Source organism: Zonotrichia leucophrys, chromosome 24, assembly GCF_028769735.1.
Source record: "Zonotrichia leucophrys gambelii isolate GWCS_2022_RI chromosome 24, RI_Zleu_2.0, whole genome shotgun sequence".
Lineage (NCBI taxonomy): Eukaryota > Metazoa > Chordata > Aves > Passeriformes > Passerellidae > Zonotrichia > Zonotrichia leucophrys.
In genome coordinates, this window is record NC_088193.1 from 7,446,078 (window position 1) to 7,468,268 (window position 22,191).

At 49.6% G+C, this 22,191-nt stretch overlaps 1 protein-coding gene across 5 annotated transcripts in view; it reads right to left on the reverse strand.

The window, feature by feature from the left end:
- ARHGAP32 (Rho GTPase activating protein 32) overlaps positions 1–22,191 on the reverse strand; it is a 244,107-nt gene that overhangs the window by 88,237 nt on the left and 133,679 nt on the right. For all 5 annotated transcript variants that reach the window (XM_064732156.1, XM_064732155.1, XM_064732154.1 and 2 more), the window contains one exon: positions 10,357–10,443. In XM_064732156.1, coding sequence (XP_064588226.1) covers positions 10,357–10,443 — 87 coding nt within the window. The remainder of the gene's footprint in view (positions 1–10,356; positions 10,444–22,191) is intronic.

The window sequence follows — 22,191 nt, forward strand, 5'->3', positions numbered from 1 at the left end:
CTCTGGGCAAGGTTAGAGATAAAAACCATGAGTATTCCCAGGGAAAAAAATCTGTGTTAGAGATGCAGCTGATCAAGCCTCAAGGAAGGGTGAAACATTATTTTGAAAGCACAAGAAACAGAAGCAGTTATGTGGAGGTTTTAGGAACAAAGCTGGAGTCAAAATGGAAAATCATCTGCTTTTCTGGCAGCTGCAGCCATCAGTTTTATGAAGAAAGAGTGAAAAGTGGTGCCAAGGCCCAGGAGATGAAATATTTAAGACAGAACATCTTCAATATCTAATATCCCTGATGGGGGCTTTTCAAAACCTAAACCACAACGTTTGAAATAAAGGCACAGTTTTTAACCCACAGATGACTTTAAAATGCACCATTTAGAAAACAGAAAATCCTGATCTGTCAAAACCTGAGCCCTTTGGTGTCAAACCTGCTCCAAGGTCTTGGCAAATACAGTCTGTGTTTATTTCTGATGCCTCCATGCCCCAGCCTCTGGCACATCCTCAGAGTGACACAATTCAGAGCGACAACCAACACCTGCTCCGTGCATTTCACAAACTTGGGGCCCAAACCTGCTCTGGAACTCTGGGAAAGCCCCCACAATTTAGGGAACAAGCTCAAATCAGGTTTCCCCTGAGAATTCTGTGATTGACTCCTCTAAACAAAACTTATTGGTAAAGTGACCCAGGGTTGGGCAAAGCACCTCTATTTACTGAGTGCAACAGCAGCACTCTCAGCCCTCCTATTACCCAGACAGCTCAATTACAAATTATCTTCAGAGTACCAGTTTAATAACCCATGTGCACTCAGTGTAACTGGTAGGACAGAACTTCAGAAACTGTTGTGATTGTGTATTTTGCCACCTGGCTCTGTGCCAGTAAATATTTGCTACAAATAGTAAAAATGCTGCCTCTCTGATTTACCACGGAAGTATCTTTAGGACAAGATGCCCTAAGGAGGGTTAGGTTGGACATTAAGTTGGATTTTTTTTAATGGAAAAGGTTGTCAAGACCTGGCAGAGGCTGCCCAGAGCAGTGGTGGGTGGAGTCACAGTCCCTGAAGAGCTAAAAAACTGTGTTGATGTGGCACTTGGGGACAGGGCTTGGTGGTGGCTTGGCAGGGCTGTGGCAAAGGTTAAACTCCATGATTTTGGATGTTTTTTCCATCCTAAATGACTCCATAAGTCAATGATTCTGCCTTTACATACACACTGTTTATTATGATGTGGTTTCTGTGCCTTGAGAGAGCCTTTTTGAAACCATCCTTTCCTGCCCTGCCTGCTGTCCATCTGATGTGCAGTGAGTCTGTCATTTGGAAGTGCAGATGCTGTTCCCAGGTCTGTGAACTTCACCCACCCTGAGGCTGCGTCCCCACTGCTCCCCTGGGCTGTGTCTGCTGCCCCCTCAGCCTCCAGCATCTCCTGGTGCCCAGACAGCTCTGCAGCCTTGCACAGCATGGCACTGGATGAAACAGCTTTAGACGGTTTGTCCCAAAGCCCTGTCACCTTCCCCAGGTAAACTCATACTGACAATGGCAAACCTCCCCACAAGGAACAAACATCAAGGTAGGAAGGAATATCCCCACAATCCTCCTCCCATTCTGGACTTGAACCAAGCCTTGCTCTTGGAAAAGTTGTAAAACAAGTGAATTGTAGGCAAAGGGCTCCTCTGCAAAGCATCTGCACTGCTCAGTTGTGGGGATGACTTGGTGTCTCATCAGAACAGCCCCAGTGTCCCCTTCAATTTGTGGCCAGGCCCAGCCTTGTCTCCAAAGCACCACATGAGGGTGAGGAGCCGTGCCAAGATCCATCCCAGTCCCCATGGCTTTCTGCAGGGGCCCTCAGTGCCAGAGCACAGTCTGCTCTCTAATTCTGGGCTGCTTTTCTGGCTGCAGGCAAAGGACATGACATTAACAAACAACCATGGGACTGTGAGAGCCTCTGCTGCTCACAAAACCCCTTCCAGGCCAGCACTTCCACTGACCCTGCACTTACCCTGACAAAGGATCTCCCCTCTCCCTCATCATCCCTCTCTAGAGCAGGGCCTGGCCCTCCCCTCCACCTGAGGTTGTTGTGTATCTCTGCCATTCCCTTTGACAAGAATGCCCAGCAGCTCAGCCTCATGCAGCTCTGATGGACTGGGAGCCTCTTGTCTTGAGGAGGTTATTTCCAGGTACCCTCCTTCCCCAGCAACACCTCCCCTCAAATAAATTGCTGAGCGTTTCTCCACTGGAATTTCAGCACAAAACCTCTGTCCCTGGCATGCTGAGGGGACAGCTTGAAGTACACCTCCATTTGCACCTGCTGAAAAAACGTGCTTTAGCAGCAACAGCTCCACAACAGTTTTTGTTTTTGCAATGTCAGAAATTTATTATAAATGAATTATTCCATTCAAAATCCACACACAGCTACAACCCTGGTTTTGCATCTCATGCATCCAGAGTTATGAAAACAAAGAGCTGGCCCCATATCTGTCACAATACACATTTAAATAATTACATAGAGCAAAAAAAAAAATCTGAAGAGAGCCATGAATGGAGCAATTAAAGACCAAAGTTGAAGGGTGGCAGTAATTTTCATGTCTTGTGAGCAGTGGATAGATGTGAGCAGTGAATCTGCCCCACATCAGCGAAGGGAAGCCCAGAGCCCCAGGGTGCAGCTGGGACAGTGCAGGCTGCTCCTGGAGGGACAAAAATCCCTTTTGCCAGAACTGGCACTGCCATGGTGACATGTGCAAACAGGACAGGGGGAAACAGCCCCAGGCTGTGCCAGGGGAGGCGCAGCTTGGACACCAGGAGGAATTTCTCCCTGGAGAAGCTGGAAGGGGCTGCCCAGGGAGGCTCCTGGAGTGTCTGAGGCAGGCCTGGATGTGGCACTCAGTGCTCTGGGCTGGGGACAAGGTGGGAGCAGCCACAGGGTGGGCTTGATGCTCTGGGAGGGCTTTTCCAGCCTCAAGGACTCCGTGACTCTGTGTGAGAGTTAAGGATCACAGGCCAAAACCCCAGGCTGAGCAAAGGGGATGGTGAATGTGCTTTCAGAACGGGACACAGCAGAGCCCAGGGTTAATCCTGCTGGATGGGAGTGCTGCCCTACCCACTCCTGCAGGAAATCTCTGAGCACCAGCCAGTCAAGCCCTTGTCCTTAACAGCTACTATCCCAATTAGTAAATGAATTTATCCTTTATGTTAGCATGCCAGCTCCAGAGTAATGATGTTAATTAAGCAGTTCAGATGTAATTCAAGCCCTAGAGCTGGCAGTTTACTTCCCCAAAGCCTGGACCAGAGCCAGGTGTCTCAAAGCCCCTCCACCTTGGCTTTGGGATCTCCTGAGGTCTGAGCACAGCCCAGAGCACCCTGCAGGCTGCCTGCCAGCTTCAGGCATTCTTGATTAATTCTCATTCCCACTGTCACTTTGCTTTTATTTACAGCTGCTGGGAGCAGGAGGCACACAGTTGTGTGACCTCAGATCCACTGGAGCACAGCACTGCAGTGATGGATTAGCAGGGTGCAAACCAGGAATTCTGCTGCTTGCTTTTAGATGTGAAACAGCCCTCAACACCCCAGAAAAGCTTAGGACAGACGTTTCAACATGTGTGAACATCTGGAAGGATGGGGTAGAAATACACAAGCCAGAACGCCCTGTGGGCAGATTTTGAAAGGGTTTTGTGGATTTACAAAATACCCAGGACTTGTTACCCAGAGGAACAACCTGGTTTAACGTGGACACAAGGTGTCCCTGCCCATGACAGGGGCTGGAACTGGATGGGCTTGAAGTTCTTTTCCAACTCACACATTCCATGATTCCACCTCCAAACACCTGTACACGTGAGGCACCAAACTCGTGCACAACCTGCCAGGGGAAGTCTCATTTCCCTGGTCATCTTCAGGCAAGTGGTGCCAAGAGGCAGAAAAGAAGAACAAAACACAAGGCAGGGGAAAGATCATGATGATGACCAGAATTTTAATGCATTTCAGAGCTTGAGCACACACAGCCTGGCCCTGACCAAGGGGTGAGGACACACAGGTAGGGACAGGAGGCTGCATCATGGCAAAATTTGCTGTTTAATAACAGCATCCATTAACTGCTTCTGGTTTGTTTAGCAAAATCCTAAATCAAGGCAGAAAATCCTATATAAACATGGAGAAGGAGGCTAACACACATTCTGAAAACAGATTTTGCACTGGGTAGGATCTACCTGGATGCTCCACATAGATATATCTCTTTAATAAATACATGAAAGCTTTCCGCTCTCTGTGTTTCTATATGTATATAAAGCACACAGAAGAATTAATACCTGTGAGTTAGAATCTGCCCTTCAGTCATCAGCTTAAAGAGCTTTTCACAGGAGCAAAGTAGCACTTAGTTCCTGTTCTCCAGGTGTTTGAGTTTCAATCAGAAACTATTCATAAAGAAGACAAAGAACAGAACCATATTTTGAATGTTTGACTCAAAAACCTCCTGCAAGTAATTTGTGGTTCCAGCCTGGACTATCCCAGGCAGCCAGAACCAGCAAACCACATTTGAGCTGTTGCTCCTCTGACTCAGACATTGCCCCTGTGGGAAGATCTTGCACTCTCTCCTCCCCAGAAACCACCCAGGAGGGGAGTCCTGCTTGCTCTTCCTCCTCACAGCCTGCTCTTCCTCCTTGGAGCCTGCTCTTCCTCCTCAGAGCCTGCTCTTCCTCCCTGGAGCCTGCTCTTCCTCCTCGGAGCCTGCTCTTCCTCTCTGGAGCCTGCTCCTCCTCCATACAGCCTGTTCCTCCTCCTCAGAGCCTGCTCTTCCTCCTTAGAGCCTGCTCTTCATCCTTGGAGCCTGCTCCTCCTCCTTAGAGCCTGCTCTTCCTCCTCAGAGCCTGCTCCTCCTCCCTGGAGCCTGCTCTTCCTCCTCAGAGCCTGCTCTTCCTCCTTGGAGCCTGCTCTTCCTCCTCAGAGCCTGCTCTTCCTCCTCCTCGGAGCCTGCTCTTCCTCCTCCTCGAGCCTGCTCTTCCTCCTCCTTGGAGCCTGCTCTTCCTCCTCAGAGCCTGCTCTTCCTCCTCCTTGGAGCCTGCTCTTCCTCCTTAGAGCCTACTCTTCCTCCTTGGAGCCTGCTCTTCCTCCTCCTTGGAGCCTGCTCTTCCTCCTCAGAGCCTGCTCTTCCTCCTTGGAGCCTGCTCTTCCTCCTCCTTGGAGCCTGCTCTTCCTCCTCCTCGGAGCCTGCTCTTCCTCCTCCTTGGAGCCTGCTCCTCCTCCTTGGAGCCTGCTCTTCCTCCTCAGAGCCTGCTCTTCCTCCTCCTTAGAGCCTGCTCTTCCTCCTTGGAGCCTGCTCTTCCTCCTCAGAGCCTGCTCTTCCTCCTCCTTGGAGCCTGCTCTTCCTCCTCAGAGCCTGCTCTTCCTCCTTAGAGCCTGCTCTTCCTCCTCAGAGCCTGCTCTTCCTCCTCCTTAGAGCCTGCTCTTCCTCCTTGGAGCCTGCTCTTCCTCCTCCTTAGAGCCTGCTCTTCCTCCTCAGAGCCTGCTCTTCCTCCTCCTTGGAGCCTGCTCTTCCTCCTTGGAGCCTGTTCTTCCTCTCTGGAGCCTGCTCTTCCTCCATACAGCCTGTTCCTCCTCCTCAGAGCCTGCCTTTCCTGGCCTCCCCTGTGCCCCTGCACTCTCCTCACTGCACAGGGAATGTGGGGATGCCTTCAGAGCCTGGCAAATGCTGCTCTCCAAGCAGAAGGTGCCCAGCTCAAACCTCTGCAGGGCAGAGCTGGGACAAGGGGCTGAGGTTTGGGGCAATGTCCTGCTCTGGGCACCAGGGACCTGAGCAAACACAGCCCTGCTGGAAGGGAGAACAGGAGCAGGGCACAGCACTGGGCATCCCGTGCCACAGGAAGGGCTCAGCTCCTGCCAGCCTGAAAATGGGAGCAGGAAAATGGAGAAAACCCTGCCTGGAGCACAAGAATTCCTGCTCTGGGAACAGCCTTAGAAAAAGGCTTCCTTTGCTGCCATTATCCCTGGGAGGGAGGAGCAGGAAAGCTGACAAGCAGCCAGCCTTGTTTAATCCCTGGGATTGTGTCAGCCCTGCCATCCCTGCTGAGCAGTGCCTGTCACTCCTGTCCCAACAATCCACCTGTGAGCACGGACATGAGCAGCCAGAGCCTCGGGAAGGGCTGGAAGTTCCAGCCCCCCCTGAATGTGAACATTTCCAAAGACAGTCCTTGTTCCCCCCCTGCCACTCCAAATGCCACCAAAAATGATGCTTGAGGTGCATCATTTCATTTTTCAGAACAAACACCACCACAAATTTCACATTTCATTTTTCAGAACAAAAGCTGAGACTGGGCATTCTTCTGTTGCAATATTTAAGTAAGTACACAGGGAGTTGCTGTAATGTCACACAAACAAACCCCAAAAAATGCAAGAGGCCATTTCCAGCCTTCCTAACAAGTTGATTGGATTAGCCCATTCCAGCCCTTTTGCAGGCTCTGAATTGTGCTGATTTATTCTCCAGACACTAAGTAACTCCTTTTAAATGTGGTTCAGACCATGTAAACACTTTGTTTATCCCTGTGGAACTCCCAAGGATTGCAAACACTGTCCAAGGACTTTCACAGCAGCAGGTACAGCACAGGTTCCTCAGGGGTCTCAGCCATCCCTGGCTCCTCCAGGAACCACAGGGATCCCCAATTCCCATCCCCAGGTTCAGAGGGTCCACAGGTACAGTCCTCACACCACCTTCCTGGACGTCACCCTTTTATTTTAATATCACTCTTTTCACAGAACTCCTGAAATCTATCTTCTAGAAATGCAAGTTCAGTGCAATCTTACTTGGAAAAAAAGGAAAATCCACCTGAATTGCTGAAAAAAAAGCCCAAACCAAACCCTCCCATCATTGTCTCTTCCCAATAGGATTTAATTCCCTCCCTTTGTCATTTCCTAGTTCTCATGTTTAAATTTGTTGAAAGGAATCAAAAGAAGAATCCTATCTCTCCTCTTTTCTGAAACAGCTCTCTATATATTCCCACTTCTTCTTAAGAGCTAATAAACTGGATTAATTTTTTTAGGTTTTTAAGTAGAAGAAAAGCTGAGCAGAGACTTAACCCCTCCTCTGAACCTTGCACAAAGCCTGGATTTCACAAGCTGACTTGCAGCACAAATACACCTCCCAAAGAATGCTTTTTCAAACCTTATCTGGGAAGGTTCTGCAAAATAGGCATCAAGCACTAATTCTCCTTACAGCACTAAAATGATACTCACAGCTGGGAAGGAGTGGGATAGAATTCCCTCAGTGTAAGGAGCTGTGTCCTGCCAAACCCAGCTAAGGCTGAGCTGGATGTTTGGAATATCTGCTGCTCCAGGGCTTTGCTTTGCTGCCTCTCCAGAGGGAATGGCCCAGAAAGTGCCACCTGATGGGCACAGCACAGGGGGCTGCCCAGCCCAGAGTGGCCCCAGACCCAGGGGTTTGACTGATTTCTCCAAGTCTGCAATCAAAAGTTGCCAGGATGGGAACACCCTCACCCTTTGCTATCTGCTCCTGCAACAAATGACAGCAATTCAGAGCTTTTACACTGATGGCATCCAGCCTCCCTAGCACAAGGCTGTGTCCATCTGACAATCCAGGACACAGCTCAGGCTGCTGCAGTGCCCAAACACCAGTGCTGGAACCACATCCAAAGGGTGAGGAAAGCCAAATTGGGTTTTCAGCCTTTTTTCCTCCTCCCTTCAGTATTTTTGGCCCGAGCCAGATGCACCCTGCCAAAATGTGTCCCCACTGCACCACCACTCCCTGAGCTATTTCACACCTCCCATCCCCTGCTCCTGTGGAGCCAGCTCCACACACACACTGCTGGGTCCAAGGGTGATGGAATGGAATCTTCCCCTGCACAGGGACAGGCCAGGGGGGCCAGGGCTGGAGGATCTCCATGGCAGGAATGATGCTCAGCTGTGCAGTTCCTCCCATGCCTTCCTGGTCATTGGATCCAAATGTCACAAATGTCTCAGCTTCTCTGGATCTGAGAGACAGGGACATGCAGGAACATGGGACAGGGTGCTCACAGGCCTGGGGAAGGGAGAAGCTCCAGCTAGCCAGGGGGAACAGGAGAATAGAAAAAAAAAAAAAAAGAGAAAAAAGAGAGGAAAAAATACAGGAAATGTAAGGGGAAAAAAGAGTAAAGGGAAAGAAGGGGAAAGGGCAAAAAAGAAAAGGGGAAAGAGGAAAAGGGGGAAAGAAGAAAGAGAAAAAGGAAAAAGACAAAAGGGAATAAGGAAAAAAAGAAAGAAGGAAAGGGGAAAGACGAAAAGGAGAAAGAAAAGGAAAGGGGGAAAGGGAAAGAAAAGAAAGTAAAAAGCAAAATGAAAAAAGGTAAAGAAGGAAGACAGGGAGACAAATGTGGCTGGTTCTACAACCATCCTTTAATGGGTGAGGGCAAATACCAGGGTTTGAATCTGAGTTCAGAGGGAAGGGAAGGGAAGGGAAGGGAAGGGAAGGGAAGGGAAGGGAAGGGAAGGGAAGGGAAGGGAAGGGAAGGGAAGGGAAGGGAAGGGAAGGGAAGGGAAGGGAAGGGAAGGGAAGGGAAGGGAAGGGAAGGGAAGGGAAGGGAAGGGAAGGGAAGGGAAGGGAAGGGAAGGGAAGGGAAGGGAAGGGAAGGGAAGGGAAGGGAAGGGAAGGGAAGGGAAGGGAAGGGAAGGGAAGGGAAGGGAAGGGAAGGGAAGGAAGGGAAGGGAAGGGAAGGGAAGGGAAGGGAAGGGAAGGGAAGGAAGGAAGGGAAGAGGAAGGGAAGGAAGGAAGGGAAGGGAAGGGAAGGGAAGGGAAGGGAAGGGAAGGGAAGGGAAGGGAAGGGAAGGGAAGGGAAGGGAAGGGAAGGGAAGGGAAGGGAGAGTGGGAGCCAGGCACCAGAGGAGCAGGGTCAGGCCTCACCTCCATTGATCCCCATCCCAGCTCTCTGCTGCTCCTGGGCCTCCCTCCTGCACCGGGGCACTCTGCAGGGTCTGACACACAATTATACCTGGGGCCACCCTGTGAACCTCTGGAGGTGTCAGTCAGGTGGGGGAAGGATCACAAGTGATCTGCTCTGGAGCTAGTGAAAAACTGCCAAGTTCTCCAGGCTCACCAGCAACAGCCAGGGAATAATCCAGGGCTCATCCCTCCACTGAGCACTGCAAACATACCCCAAATGTGAGGGCTCCAAACACACTGAAATTCCAATTTCCTACAGTCCCCTGCAAGTCCCTTTGCCAGGCTCTGCCCTGCTGTGGCTGGCACAGACGTGTGCCCATGTCCAGGGTCTGCTGTGCTGCCTGTCAGCCCAGGCTGCTGGGCTGGGCAGTGCTGCTCTGGGGCCAGACTGGCTCCAGGGCGTTACAACAGTCCCAAAAAATGCCAAAACACTGGCAAATGTGAGAGAATGTCCACCTGCAGCCTCTCTTCCCTCTCCCGAGAGCACGGTCATAAACATGCACAGGAACATGTGACAGCTGCCCACAGAGAGGAATTATTGTATTAATATATTATTATTATAATTACTGCTGGAATTATAATAATAATTATAATTATTAAAAATAATAATAATTCCAGGCTGGAACTCAGCCTGGCCAGGCTCCACCTCCAGAACAAGGCAAGGGCTCTGCTCCTCAAGATGTGGGATGCTCTGCTCCTCAGGATGCAGGATGCTGTGTTCCTCAGCTCTCACAACACCCCACTCTGAGCGCAGAGCTGAGGCAGCAGAGCAGGGACCCTGCAAATTCCCCACCTGGCAGTGTGTACTCACTGCTGGGATGGATGCTGGGGGGTGCTGAGGTGAATCATGCAAAGAGCTGCTGTCCTGAACCCAGGAAAACAACCCAACACAGGCAGTAACTCCCACTGAACCTGCCAGCACCCTGCATCTCCCACAGAGGGTGACTCACTGAGCATGTCAAACACAGGCAGCATTCTACAAAGGCACACAGAGCAGCAGATGAAGAATCCGTGGGACAGAGCAGCAGATTCCTCTGCCCAAAGCATCCTGAGCAGAGAATTCCACACCAGGTGTCTGGGAGCAGACCAAGGCTCCTGGCAGCACACTGAGGTAACAAACTTGTGGCTGGGGCTCTCCCTGGTGGGGTCACTGGTGTGTCCATGCTCCCCCCAGAGTGACCTCAGGCTGGGCACACCCACTCCCATCTCTGGGCTCATCCCTGGCCATCACTCAGGATTATTTCCTTCACACCTTTCTCCTTTTTCTCCCCTCAATCCTTCTCTCCTAAAACGTGCTGGTGGCAGCACAAGAGGCAGCACCCCGGGGGGACTGAGCCAGGGAAGGGGTGAAAAACCCCAGACACAGCACTGGGAAGTGTCACATCCCAACACTTTGGGGCTGTGTGGGAAGGAGAATGGAAGCCAGGCTGGGGAGAGAAAGCAGGGCACTTACCTGACAGGAGATCTGCACCAGGTACACCAGCTCCTTGGACTCACAGCCATTCCTCGTCACTTCGTTCTGTTCCTCGGGGAGCGAGAGCTGCAGGGAGAGGGGAGAGGAGAGAGGAGCAGTCAGTGAGGGCACACAGCAGCCAGAGCAGCACACGGGCTGCACCCACAGCAGCTCCCACACGTGCTGAGCCCCAGGCAATCAATCAGGCAAGGGCTTGTCTGGCTGGAGCTGCCCCAGGGGGACACTCAGCACACACAGACCCTGACATGCCACCGGGTTCTAGAACCTCACCTGACACGTTAAAAATAAAAATACGGTTCAAAAATAAAACAGTTACGGGGAGGCAAACGGTTCGATGCAGGAATTAAACCCTCCAGCTTAGAAGTCTGCAAAATTAATTGTTCACTGAAAATATCTCTATAAATATTCATGGATAGTGAATATAGAACAGAGCTTCTCCATACCCCCTCCCCACATGTTTTTAGTTTTTTATTTTATACATTCAGGCAGACATTAAATAATAAAACATATCTCCCAATTTCAGTGCTGTCAAGCAATTCACCCCAGCAAAGTTTTATGGCACCATTCATCACAGCCAGAGTTATTAAGAGCATCATCAGGATGTGTTTGTGTGAGAGCAGTGAGGAGACATTCCTGCACATGGATTGAGCCTGGAGCATCCCACTCCTGGCCCTGTTAACCCACTAAAATGGCTAATGTTTAATGATCTTCTCTGGGAGCAGAAATTACAAATAATCCTAAGTAAGTTAAGACTGTTTGCAAAGCAAATAAATAAAGGAAATGTGTACATAAAATTTAAAAGGCTGTAAAAAAATCCTAATTAGTCAAGAGCAATAAAAAAATCCTGAACCAAATGAAAGCAGAAATGAAAAAAAGGCTGAGGAGAAGAATCCCAAGTTGCTGTATGTAATGGATGTAAGCAAGTGAAAATCAGAAGTGCGTAGTGAGAGACATCTCACAAAAAAGGGACAAAGAAGGCAAAGTTCTCTCCATACAAATGACCATGACACCTGGAATGTGTTTAACTTTGCTCTGCCAGAATCTCCCTTCTCTCTGTAGGGAAGTCCCACTGCACATGGATTCAGCCCTCTCCCTCCACCAACCCAGCTCCTGGGATTCTGACTTCTCTCCTGATGGCTGTACACAGGTAAGTTACAACATCCCTGGTCCAGAGAAGGTCTTTCGATTTGTACAATTTATTACCAGCATAGGCTGCTGCCATTAATGTGATGAAACTCAACCATTGCTTCTGTACTGCACTTTCCCCCCATCTTTATCATCACTCTTTGCTATCAAATGTCACATCTGAAGTGCTATTGAGTTGTGAAACGATAGCCAAAGGAAACCCAAGGAATGCAGTAAAGGAAGGCTCACACACACTGTAGGTATTTGCCATGTTTGCCAGGTATGAGGAGCTCTGGGTCAAAGAGGCCACAAAGATGATCCAAAGACTGGAGCAGCCCTTCTGTAAGAAAAGGCTGAGAGAACTGAAAGTGCTCCCCTGGAGAGGAGAAGGCTCCAGGGAGAGCTCAGAGCCCCTGCCAGGGCCTGAAGGGACTCCAGGAGAGCGGGAGAGGAAGGACAGGACACAGGGAATGGCTCCAACTGCCAGAGGGCAGCGATGGATGGGATATTGGGAATTGTTCCCTGTGAGGGTGGGCAGGCCCTGGCACAGGGTGCCCAGAGCAGCTGGGGCTGCCCCTGGATCCCTGGCAGTGCCCAAGGCCAGGCTGGACAGGGCTGGGAGCAGCCTGGGACTGGATGGGCTTTAAGGGCTCTTCTAACACAACCCAATTCTGAGATTCTATGAATCAAATGCAGGTTTCCTACTCCTGGAGAAAGGTTTCCATCTAATCTCCCCTGTGCTCCCTGAGGGCACACAGACCCCCCCAGCCCAAGGGAATTTCAGGTGTCCCTTCACTGAGTGTATCAGTGGCAAAGCTCATCACCACAGGTCCCAAAAAAACAACAGCCAGGTAACAAAATCACCAAGAGGCAACTGCAGAGCGCCCTGAAAGGAACTCAGGGCCTGACTGTGCAGCAGAACGTGGGGAAGAGAAAGGCAGGGGTGAATCCATCACCCTCCCCCTCACACACCCACAGCAGGCCGGGCCCCGCACAGAGCGCAGGAGGAGCAGGGATCAGCTGGAGCTGTGAGCAGGGCACAGCCATCCTCCTTCCCAAGGCACTCCTGCCTGGGGAGCATCCTCAGGATCCCACTCAGGGGCTCACACCTCCCAGGCAGCCCCTCCTCAGGCCCTGTTCACACAATGTCCCCGTGGGGAGGAGGGACATTCCAGCCACTGCTGGCCCCGGGCCATGCACCTGTCCCTGACTGCAGAGCTGTAAAGCCAGCTAACACTGCTCCTCTGCCACGGGCAACCCCGTGTCAGAGACCGACACAGAAACTGTTCACACAGGAAAATCTCTGGGGTTCATCCTGCAGTCCAGCTGTCCTCACAGCAAAATGCCCCCAAAGATGAATATTCGCTCATGTTCCCTGTCCCCACGTGGTTGTTTGTATTTTGCTTTGTTAATAGACACGCACCAAAGCTCTCCCAAAAATCATGGATGTCCTGATGTTTAAAAGCTTTTCCTGCTGCTGCATTCCTTGTAAACAGAACATCCTGGAAAGCACAGTTGCCCCCAGGCTTGGTTTGAAATCCAAGCACAAAGCAGAGGCCTCTCCTGACCTCACTGGACTCTGAACATGACTCACGGGCAGAATCTGGTTGGCTCCAAAGTGGGACATTGATTTTTGTGTTCTTAAAGAACAGAGCAGCCAGCAGGGCCTGGTGGATATCCCTGTAACTGTGCCAGTGTGTTTTCCTGAGGTAAATAATCTGTAAATAGCATCTATTGCAAGTGATCAGAGTTAAACAGCATATACTTTATAATATATAATCTGCAATGTTCCTTCTTCACATTGAAATTGGCTGTCAAACCTCCTGAGCCTGATGAACAATTACGAGGCATTAGATCCCATTAGGTTCATTTATTGTTGGAATATATATGCCTAGTTAGGATGAGTGGATATGACAAATTTTATAAATGGGCTTTAGAGTATCCTAAACTTTTCATTGGTAGCATTTCATGATACACAAAGAAAGCCTCAAAATCAGTCACACCACACTTTGTGTGTATGGATAATGCAGTCTTGAAAACATCACAGAATCAGGGAATCCCAGAACGGTCTGGGTTGGAAGGGACCTTAAAGCTCATCTGGTTCCTTGGGCAGGGACTCCTTCCACAGTCCCAGGCTGCCCCAACCTGGCCTTGGACATTTCCAGGGGCAGCCACAGCTCCTCTGGGCAGCAAGGCCAAGGCATGGCTCCAATTTGTCTTTACATGGCTGGGGACGAGTCTGGGAGCCTTCACCCTGCACACACTCACTGAGAACTGATGATGAATTCAACACCACAGGTAATTTTTCCTCCACCAGCAAACTCGTACCACAAGTTTTGGGCTCTTTTTGCCCAAAAGAGCAGTGCTTGCTGGCCAAGACTTTCCTGATCACATCTACAAGGAGCTTTAACCTAGAAATGCTTCTAGTTCATGTCTGAGGCTCATCTCTGGCAAGCTGGGTGATAAGGGGACTAATTACAGGGGTCTCCTGCAGAGCAAAATTTATTGGTCATTCCTCTTGTAGGGAAGAACAACAGCAAAGTAGGAGGCTGAGTTATGATACAGCACATTCAGAATTAAAAATAATTAAAAGATAACTCTTGAGATCTGTGCAATCATTTTTTTTTACTTCCAACCACTGCAGGGTTTTGTGTGCTCCTCTTACAAATAGCAAAAGCTGTGAAAAATCATCTCAGGAAAAGCAGTACATAAATCTCTTGAGAGGACAGGGATTGTTGGCTACTAACAATGAGCCAAATCCTGACCAGGTAAGACCTGGTGCCCCAGATGTCAAAGGAAGCTCATTCAGCTGCTTTAACTTTCATCTCCTTGTTTCCTGAGTGATGTCAACCCCATCATCCAGCTCTCCTGGTCACAGGGTGATTTGTGGGAAGCTGGAAAGCATGGATTTGATTTGTCTGTGGAACTTACTTCAACTTCTGCTTCATAAAGCCATGAGTGCACTGATCTCACTCATGCACATCAATGCAAGTGAGTAACACAGGGCTGTGGCAGAGAGCTCACAATAAAATAAAAATATGTAAGAAAGAGAAAACAAAACATAAAAGAAAATAAAAAAGCCCAAATAAATCCCCCTCCCCAACAGAATCAGTGTTAAGGTTATAATTTAATGGGGGAGGCATTCAGTAATTAGATGACAATTAATTAATGAGAACTGTAAGCTAGGAAAATAATCTTGTTTCCAAATAGGAAGAACAGATAATCCCTCCCAAACTCCAAACCTGTCTGGCAGGTAATGGTGTAAACTTTTATACTTAAATTAAACTAATCCAACTGAGACCGCTGTCGTGTCAGAGGAGTGAAGTCAGTGTGGAGCTACACTGGGACACAGCCAGGGAATAACACTCCAGAGAGCAGCAAAACCCTGTAAAATAACTCCTACAATTGCTGGAGCTGATTTCAGTCCTTACAGCACCTCCCAGGTTCCCTCTAAATTCCTTGGACAATGATGTCCTGGCTGGGAGCCAGCAGAGAGCCAAGACCTCAGAGGTGATGCTGTGTGTGCACACCAGGGCCTGGCTCCTGCAAGAGGCTTTGGGGACACTGCTGGTGCAGAGCTGGGACAGGATCAAGCCACAGGGAGCAAACAGGAGCTTCTTCAGGAAAATACTGGGACAATCACAAACATCCAAATGTCACCAATCTGAGCTGACACAGGAGTTTCTGGCATCTCTCACAGAGGGTGACAGAAACCTGCCTATCCTTGGCCCTGCCCTGAGGGTTTCTCATACATTTCACGGCCAGTCAAAGGAATTATGGAGAATCACAGAATTGTTGAGGTTGAAAAAGCCTATGAGATCATGGAAGTCCAACCATTCCTACAGCACTGCCACGACCCGTGTCCACAAGTGTCACATCCACATGGATTTGAAATCCCCCTGGGGATGTGGACTGGGCAGCTGTGTCAGGGCTGGGCAGCCCTTTCCAGAGAGAAATTCTCCCTGATATCCAATCTAAACCTCCCCTAGAGCAACTTGAGGCCGTTCCCTCTGCTCCTGTCCCTGTTCCCTGGAGCACAGCCCGACCCCCCTGCCTGTCCCCTCTTGGCAGGAGCTGTGCAGAGCCACAAGGGCCCCTGAGCCTCCTCTGCTCCAGGCTGAGCCCCTGCCCAGCTCCCTGGACAACAAAACACAGCTGCTCCCTAAAGCTCTTTCTCTGTGCTTCAAAATATTAATTATTTAATATTAATTACAACAGTATTATTCACCTAATAGATGTAATTATATTGTGGTATGTATCTAAATATATGCATATAAATATGAGTGCTTTACTTGTATAATAAATATTGTGATATTCATATAATAAACTACACCCATAACATAAAATACAATAAATGTATAACTGTATTTATATACTGAATATAACTCAGTTATTATAAGATAAAGTACAAGCAAGTTGAGCATCATTAGCAGACCCTCTCCCCTGTTCCAACGATCCAGGTGGGATGAGGAGCTCACAGCTGCAGGAGTCTCCAGGAGACAAGGGATGGCAGGATGCTGACCAAGGCTTCAGCCAGGAGTTGTAAGGCAGTGGGAAGGCTGCTGCTTTTCCTGCCAGAGGTTGTGTCACTGTTCCAAGGACAGCTGGTGATCCTGCCACGTTTTCCCAAGACAGAATTTCACGTTAAATCCCTGGGGAAGGCAGCCAGACACAGGCAATGGGAATTGCTGCTGCTCACACTCGGCCATGGCAAAAGCCCATTAATCCTGCAAACACTGTTTCATCTGATAACTATTTCCTGACAGTATTAGGAATTACTTTTTTTCCCCTTCCTAAAGCACCACACTTTCATGTCTGTTAATTTCTGATGTTGGTGCAATTCAGCAAATCAAACCAGGAGCAGCGGCACCTTCATGGAATGTGTGCAGTGGGTGCAAGTCTGTCTAGTGGCCAAGGGCAAGGAGCAGGAGGCTCATTTCCCTGTGAAACATGGCCATGTTTGATTAAAAAACAATAATTCTAAGACTCAAATATCCTTGGGACAAATCCTGAAGAAATTAGAAGCTGATTAAACTCTGAGATACTGCCTCACTATAAGGAAAAGCTTTGACCACATCTCTCAGCTCCAGTCACCACCAGCCAGTCCCTGCACCAGTTCCTAAATTATCCTGCTGGTCCAAGCCCACTTCACTCTCATTACCCAGGCCATTACTCACAGCAGCTTGTCTGGTAATGGGACATCTTCCAGTCCTGCCTTTTGATACATGTGAAGATTTGATTTTATTCTATCTGAAATTTTAGGTTGGCAAATCTTCTCAAACAGGGAAACGTTTTCTACCTAATTACTCTGACAGCATAAATGTATTTATATGGCCTATTTTGCCTCACTCCAGCTTTATCTTGCTAAATGTACTAATTATCCTCCCACACACTTCCCATCTTCTCCTGCTTTCCTGCCTTATCCTCAACTGTGGCTTCAGAGCAGAAAAAGAACATTCTTCACAGAGTGGTTTCTTTACCCAAGCATAAATATCCTCAAGTAATGATCAAAGTAAAGACAGGAAAGCCCTGTTTAAAGAGCATTTTTCTATCTGACTCTCCTTTTTTCCTCTGCTATTCTAAATCACCCCTTTGACAACTCCAACACAGTGCTCAAAAAGCAGCAGAAAAATACACAGAAAATCAAATAGGGCTTGATAAGAGAAAAAAGGAAAATGCACCTCCTGTAATGCCATGCAGTCACTACTCCAGGCTCCCCAGGGTGTGAGTAAATCCCTCACACCTCATCTGAACCATGTGGAGTGTTGGACATCATCCCTGGACAGTCCCATGGAGCCCCAGGGGCCAGCCTGGCCACACTCAGCCACCATCAGCACCAGGGTGAGCAGAGACCCAGGCACAGCTCTCCAGGGACAGCTGGATTTTGATCTTTAAGGATCCTTTCAACCCAAGCATTTTGTCTTTCTCTGGTTCCCCTGCATGTTTTGTGAGGTCACAGAGTGTGAGATACCATTGTGTGGAAGGGTTTGGATGCTGGAATTAAACTCCAAGGCACCTCTGGAGTAAAGCGGAAAAACATCTCCATGAAGAGATCTCTGTGGTGCCCAGTGACACATGAGGGAATGGCTGAAGCTGTGCCAGGGGAGGTTCAAGCTGGATTTAGAGAAAGGTTCTGCCCCCAGAGGGTGCTGGCACTGCCCAGGCTGCCCAGGGAATGGGCACAGCCCCGAGGCTGCCAGAGCTCCAGAAGGGTTTGGGCAGCACTGCCAGGGATGGACAGTGTGGGGTTGTTGGGGGTCTGGGCAGGGACAGGAGTGGGACTGGGTGATCCTGTGGGTCCCTCCAGCTCAGGATATTCTGTGATCTGCCATACCCTGTTTTCTCTCCATGGGCTGAGCACAGTACAACAGAAAACATCCCTGGAATGTGTGAGGATAGGAGGGATAGATGTCAAATTGACTGATGGAATCCCAGGGAATGGTTTGGCTTGGAAGAGATCTTAAAGCCCATCCCATTCCACTCCCTTCCCCTGTCCCAGGCTGCTCCAACCCCAATGTCCAACCTGCTGCCTCATTGGGCACATGCCAGGGCATCCAGGGCCTGCCCACCCTCACAGGGAACAATTCCCAATTCCCAAGATCCCATCCATCGCTGCCCTCTGGCAGTGGGAGCCATTCCCTGTGTCCTGTCCCTCCATCCCTGTCCCCAGTCCCTCTCCAGCTCTCCTGGAGCCCCTTCAGGCCCTGCCAGGGGCTCTGAGCTCTCCCTGGAGCCTTCTCCTGTCCAGGTGAGCACCCCCAGCTCTCCCAGCCTGGCTCCAGCCCTGGAGCAGCTCTGGGGCCTCCTCTGGACTGGCTCCTGCAGCTCCAGCTCCCCCTTTCCTGGGAAACCCCAGAGCTGGACACAGTAAATCCCTTTCCCAGCACACACAATTCCCATCCAATCAAAGGTGTACTCAGAGGTTGGGTTTCATGCAAGAACTCACACTGAGTCAATTTAAGAGCTTGTGGGATGTGTGTTTTGCCTATAGTTACTTCCAGAACTATTTTAAGCTTGCAAATCACACAAGACAATTTCTTCCTATGGCAGGATGATTATTCAGCAGTCAGCATCCCTTCATCTGAGCTTCACCTTCAAGACTAATAAATCCTAGCATGGTTTATAAATATGAACAGCTAGAGAAAGGGGCAGGTCCCAGCCCCAGCAGGACCCTCAGGGTGCTTTACAAGTACTGGATGCAGCAATGGCTCCATTGGTGCCTTACAAGCACAAGAACACATCTCCTTTGGGCTATTTGGTTATTGTGGCTTTAATATAGGCATCCAGTGAGGTCAGGCACAAGTGCTACACATCTTGGTGCTTCTGAGAGAGCTGAGAACAGCTGGGACACTCCTTGAAGTCCTTCAAAATCAAAACTCCTGCAGAGAATAACTTTAAAATCATAGAACCCCAGAATGCTGTGGGTTGGAAGGGACTGTAAAGCCCATCTCATTCCACCCCCTGCCATGGGCAGGGACACCTTCCACTGCCCCAGCCTGCTCAGAGCTCTACCCAGCCTGGCCTTGGACACTTCCAGGGATGTGGCATCCACAGATGGAATGTATGGACACTGAGAGGAGCCTGCTGGGCTCCCATGGAAAAACAGAGCTCCTGGTGTGGGACATACTGCTGCAACTTGTTAAATACACATTCCCTGAGCTCTTGCCAGAGGTATGGGAAATGGCATCACTTCGAGATGGCAGCAAAACTCCACTGCAACCACAGCATCTGAGATCTGACCTGCTGGGTTTTCAATTTCCAGGGACTGCGGCAGGACAGGTCCACTCTGGTCCACCAGCCACAGGGTTAAAGATAAGGCATGTTAAGGGATATTAATCAGCTAAGAGAGAAATCTAGAATAAATATGAAACCAGGCAAAACACTTGCCCAGTGCCACACTTCTCTTGCATGCAGCAAGAGGGAAGGGAAGGGAAGGGAAGGGAAGGGAAGGGAAGGGAAGGGAAGGGGAAGGGAAGGGAGGAAGGGAAGGGAAGGGAAGGGAAGGGAAGGGAAGGGAAGGGAAGGGAAGGGAAGGGAAGGGAAGGGAAGGGAAGGGAAGGGAAGGGAAGGGAAGGGAAGGGAAGGGAAGGGAAGGGAAGGAGGAAGGGAGAGGGAAGGAAGGAAGGGAAGGGAAGGGAAGGGAAGGGAAGGGAAGGGAAGGAGAAGGGAAGGGAAGGGAAGGGAAGGGAAGGAAGGGAAGGGAAGGGAAGGAAGGGAAGGGAAGGGAAGGAAGGGAAGGGAAGGGAAGGGAAGGGAAGGGAAGGGAAGGGAAGGGAAGGGAAGGGAACTTCTACCCTTTCCAATCTCACATGCTGTTCTGGACAGGAGGGTTCTCCCCTCCCCACGCTGCTGCTGGAGAGCTGCTCTGAGACACAACTCACAGGGGATCCAGCTGGTGCCTCTCTGAGATGAAATCAGGAGTAACCTTGACCTAGGTGCAGTAAGAAACGCACAACTTGGAAAGATCCCCCTTTCAATCCCCGATGCCAGGAGGAGCTGCCAACACAGACCCCTGCTGTATAACTGCTGGGGTCTGTTTAACTCCTAAGCCAAGTCTATTTGATGCCTAAGCTTGTTCAGACACAAAATCTCAGAGTTCTATCAGAGACACTTCCCTCAGATTTTCCCGTATTAAGATGCAAATGTTTTCTCAAGTGGTCTCACCCTTTTATCTCCTCTTAATGTGTAAGAAGGTCAATCTTCATAAGCGATAAAATATTTATAAAAACTTCTTAGATGCAGCCACTGGAGACCCCATTAGGCAAAAACAACTTGTGAGTGTCTGCAAACAGAATGTTTTCATGGAATTAAAATATCTGAGGTTATTAAAAACAAAGCAGGAGCACCCCTGCGTGCGGCTGCAGGCAGAGCAGGGCCTCGGGCACCGGGGATTGGCACAGAGCACAGAACATCCTGGATTGCTCCATGGGCTCCACTGCCACCTGTGGGGTTTCTGCTTGGAATTTCCTGGGTTTGTCTTTTGTCTCTAAAGCTCTCTGTGTTGAGAAACTTCCACACTCCTTGGATTCCAGGCTATGGAAATCTAGTTTTCAGATGAACAGTGCTGAACTTTACAGACTGAAGCCACTGGGCTCAGAACTGCTTCTCACCCTAGCTGGGTGAAGCCTGGATTTTTTTTTTTTTTTATGACAGAGAATCTATGTCACTTGGAATGACATTTGAAAAGACATGGGAGAAACACAGTGGTACTGCCAAATTTGCTTCATGGATTTCTTTCCTGCAGGTTTTTTTGCTTCCATGATAACCTCACATCCTTCTCCCTTGGGGGCACACAACTTCCAAAAACTTCCTCTGGGGTTTCAGGAGACAACATGGACCACAGCACTAAGCAGAGGCTCTCAAACCAGCAGCCACAGGCACAGGAAGCTGTTCTCCCACCAGACTTACAAGGGGTAGGAAGTTACAAGCAGGAGGAGCTTGGAAAGTCCCTGTGCTCGGTAGCTGTGCCACAGCTGGGGAGTCAGAGCCCCAGCCTGGCTGGGAGCGTGGGCTGGTTCAGGCAATCCCATCCCTCCTGCACGCTTGTCCCAAGGGGTCATCAGGCCATTCCCAACTCCACAGGGCACAGGAGTGACCTCCCTGTGCCCCCCTGCATGGACACGTGCTCCAGGGACACAGAACTAGAAAATAAACGAGCAGAATCTGTTCCTGACTCCCATCTATGACTTCTGACCACCAAGAGACATCCATGGGATCAAACACAAAGCCCAGGGCTCTGCCAGCACACCTCTGTGGGAATGCAAAGCACAGCTCCTCCAAGGAGAGATGGCAGGGTCAGCCCAGCCCAGATGCATCGGGCTCAGCACACACAGAGCCTCCACGATGGCAAGCTGTTATAGTTGTCATGTTGTTGTTTGGGGAAAACAGCCCACTCCAGGAGCATGTGTGATGTCCTGCTCTGTCCCAGAGCTCCATCCCTGGCCAACCTCACCTCGAGCTCTGCATCCCCTGGGGCTTTGTTTCTCCCAAGGAAAGGAAATAACTGTGGTACAGCCACAAGGAAATGAAAACAAACTTGGGGTGCACAACTTATCCCTTCTAAATTCAATTTCCATAAGAAAATACAGCATAAATGAAACATTTCCTCAATAAAAGCAATTGCAAGGCTGGATTAAATGGCTGTGGGCACAGGCTCCTGTTAACACTGCACTGCTGGCAAAATCTAATGCCAAACAACAGCAATTCCTGGCACTGACACCTCCAGGTACCATAAACCAGACCCCAAGCAGAGAGGTCTGATGTAAAAAGAGTTTGAAGAAATATTTGAGTGACTTTACAAAAAGCAACTTTTGGAGCATTTCAGGACCAGACAGAGGGCTTTAAACTTGTTTTGTTTCAAACTTCTGAGACTTGGCTCTCATTGAGCTGCACAGTACTTGGAAGGGAAGTACCTGGAGGTACCTCCAGAGCACACCCAGCTGTTCCCCATGAAATCCTAACAGGGAAGGGAAGGGAAGGGAAGGGAAGGGAAGGGAAGGGAAGGGAAGGGAAGGGAAGGGAAGGGAAGGGAAGGGAAGGGGGAAGGAAGGGAAGGAAGAAGGGAAGGGAAGGGAAGGGAAGGGAAGGGAAGGGAAGGGAAGGGAAGGGAAGGGAAGCCTGGTATTCACAGATGTGTGCTGTATGGAATCAGTGTAAGGAAAAAGCCACAAGCCAACAGATCCCAAATAA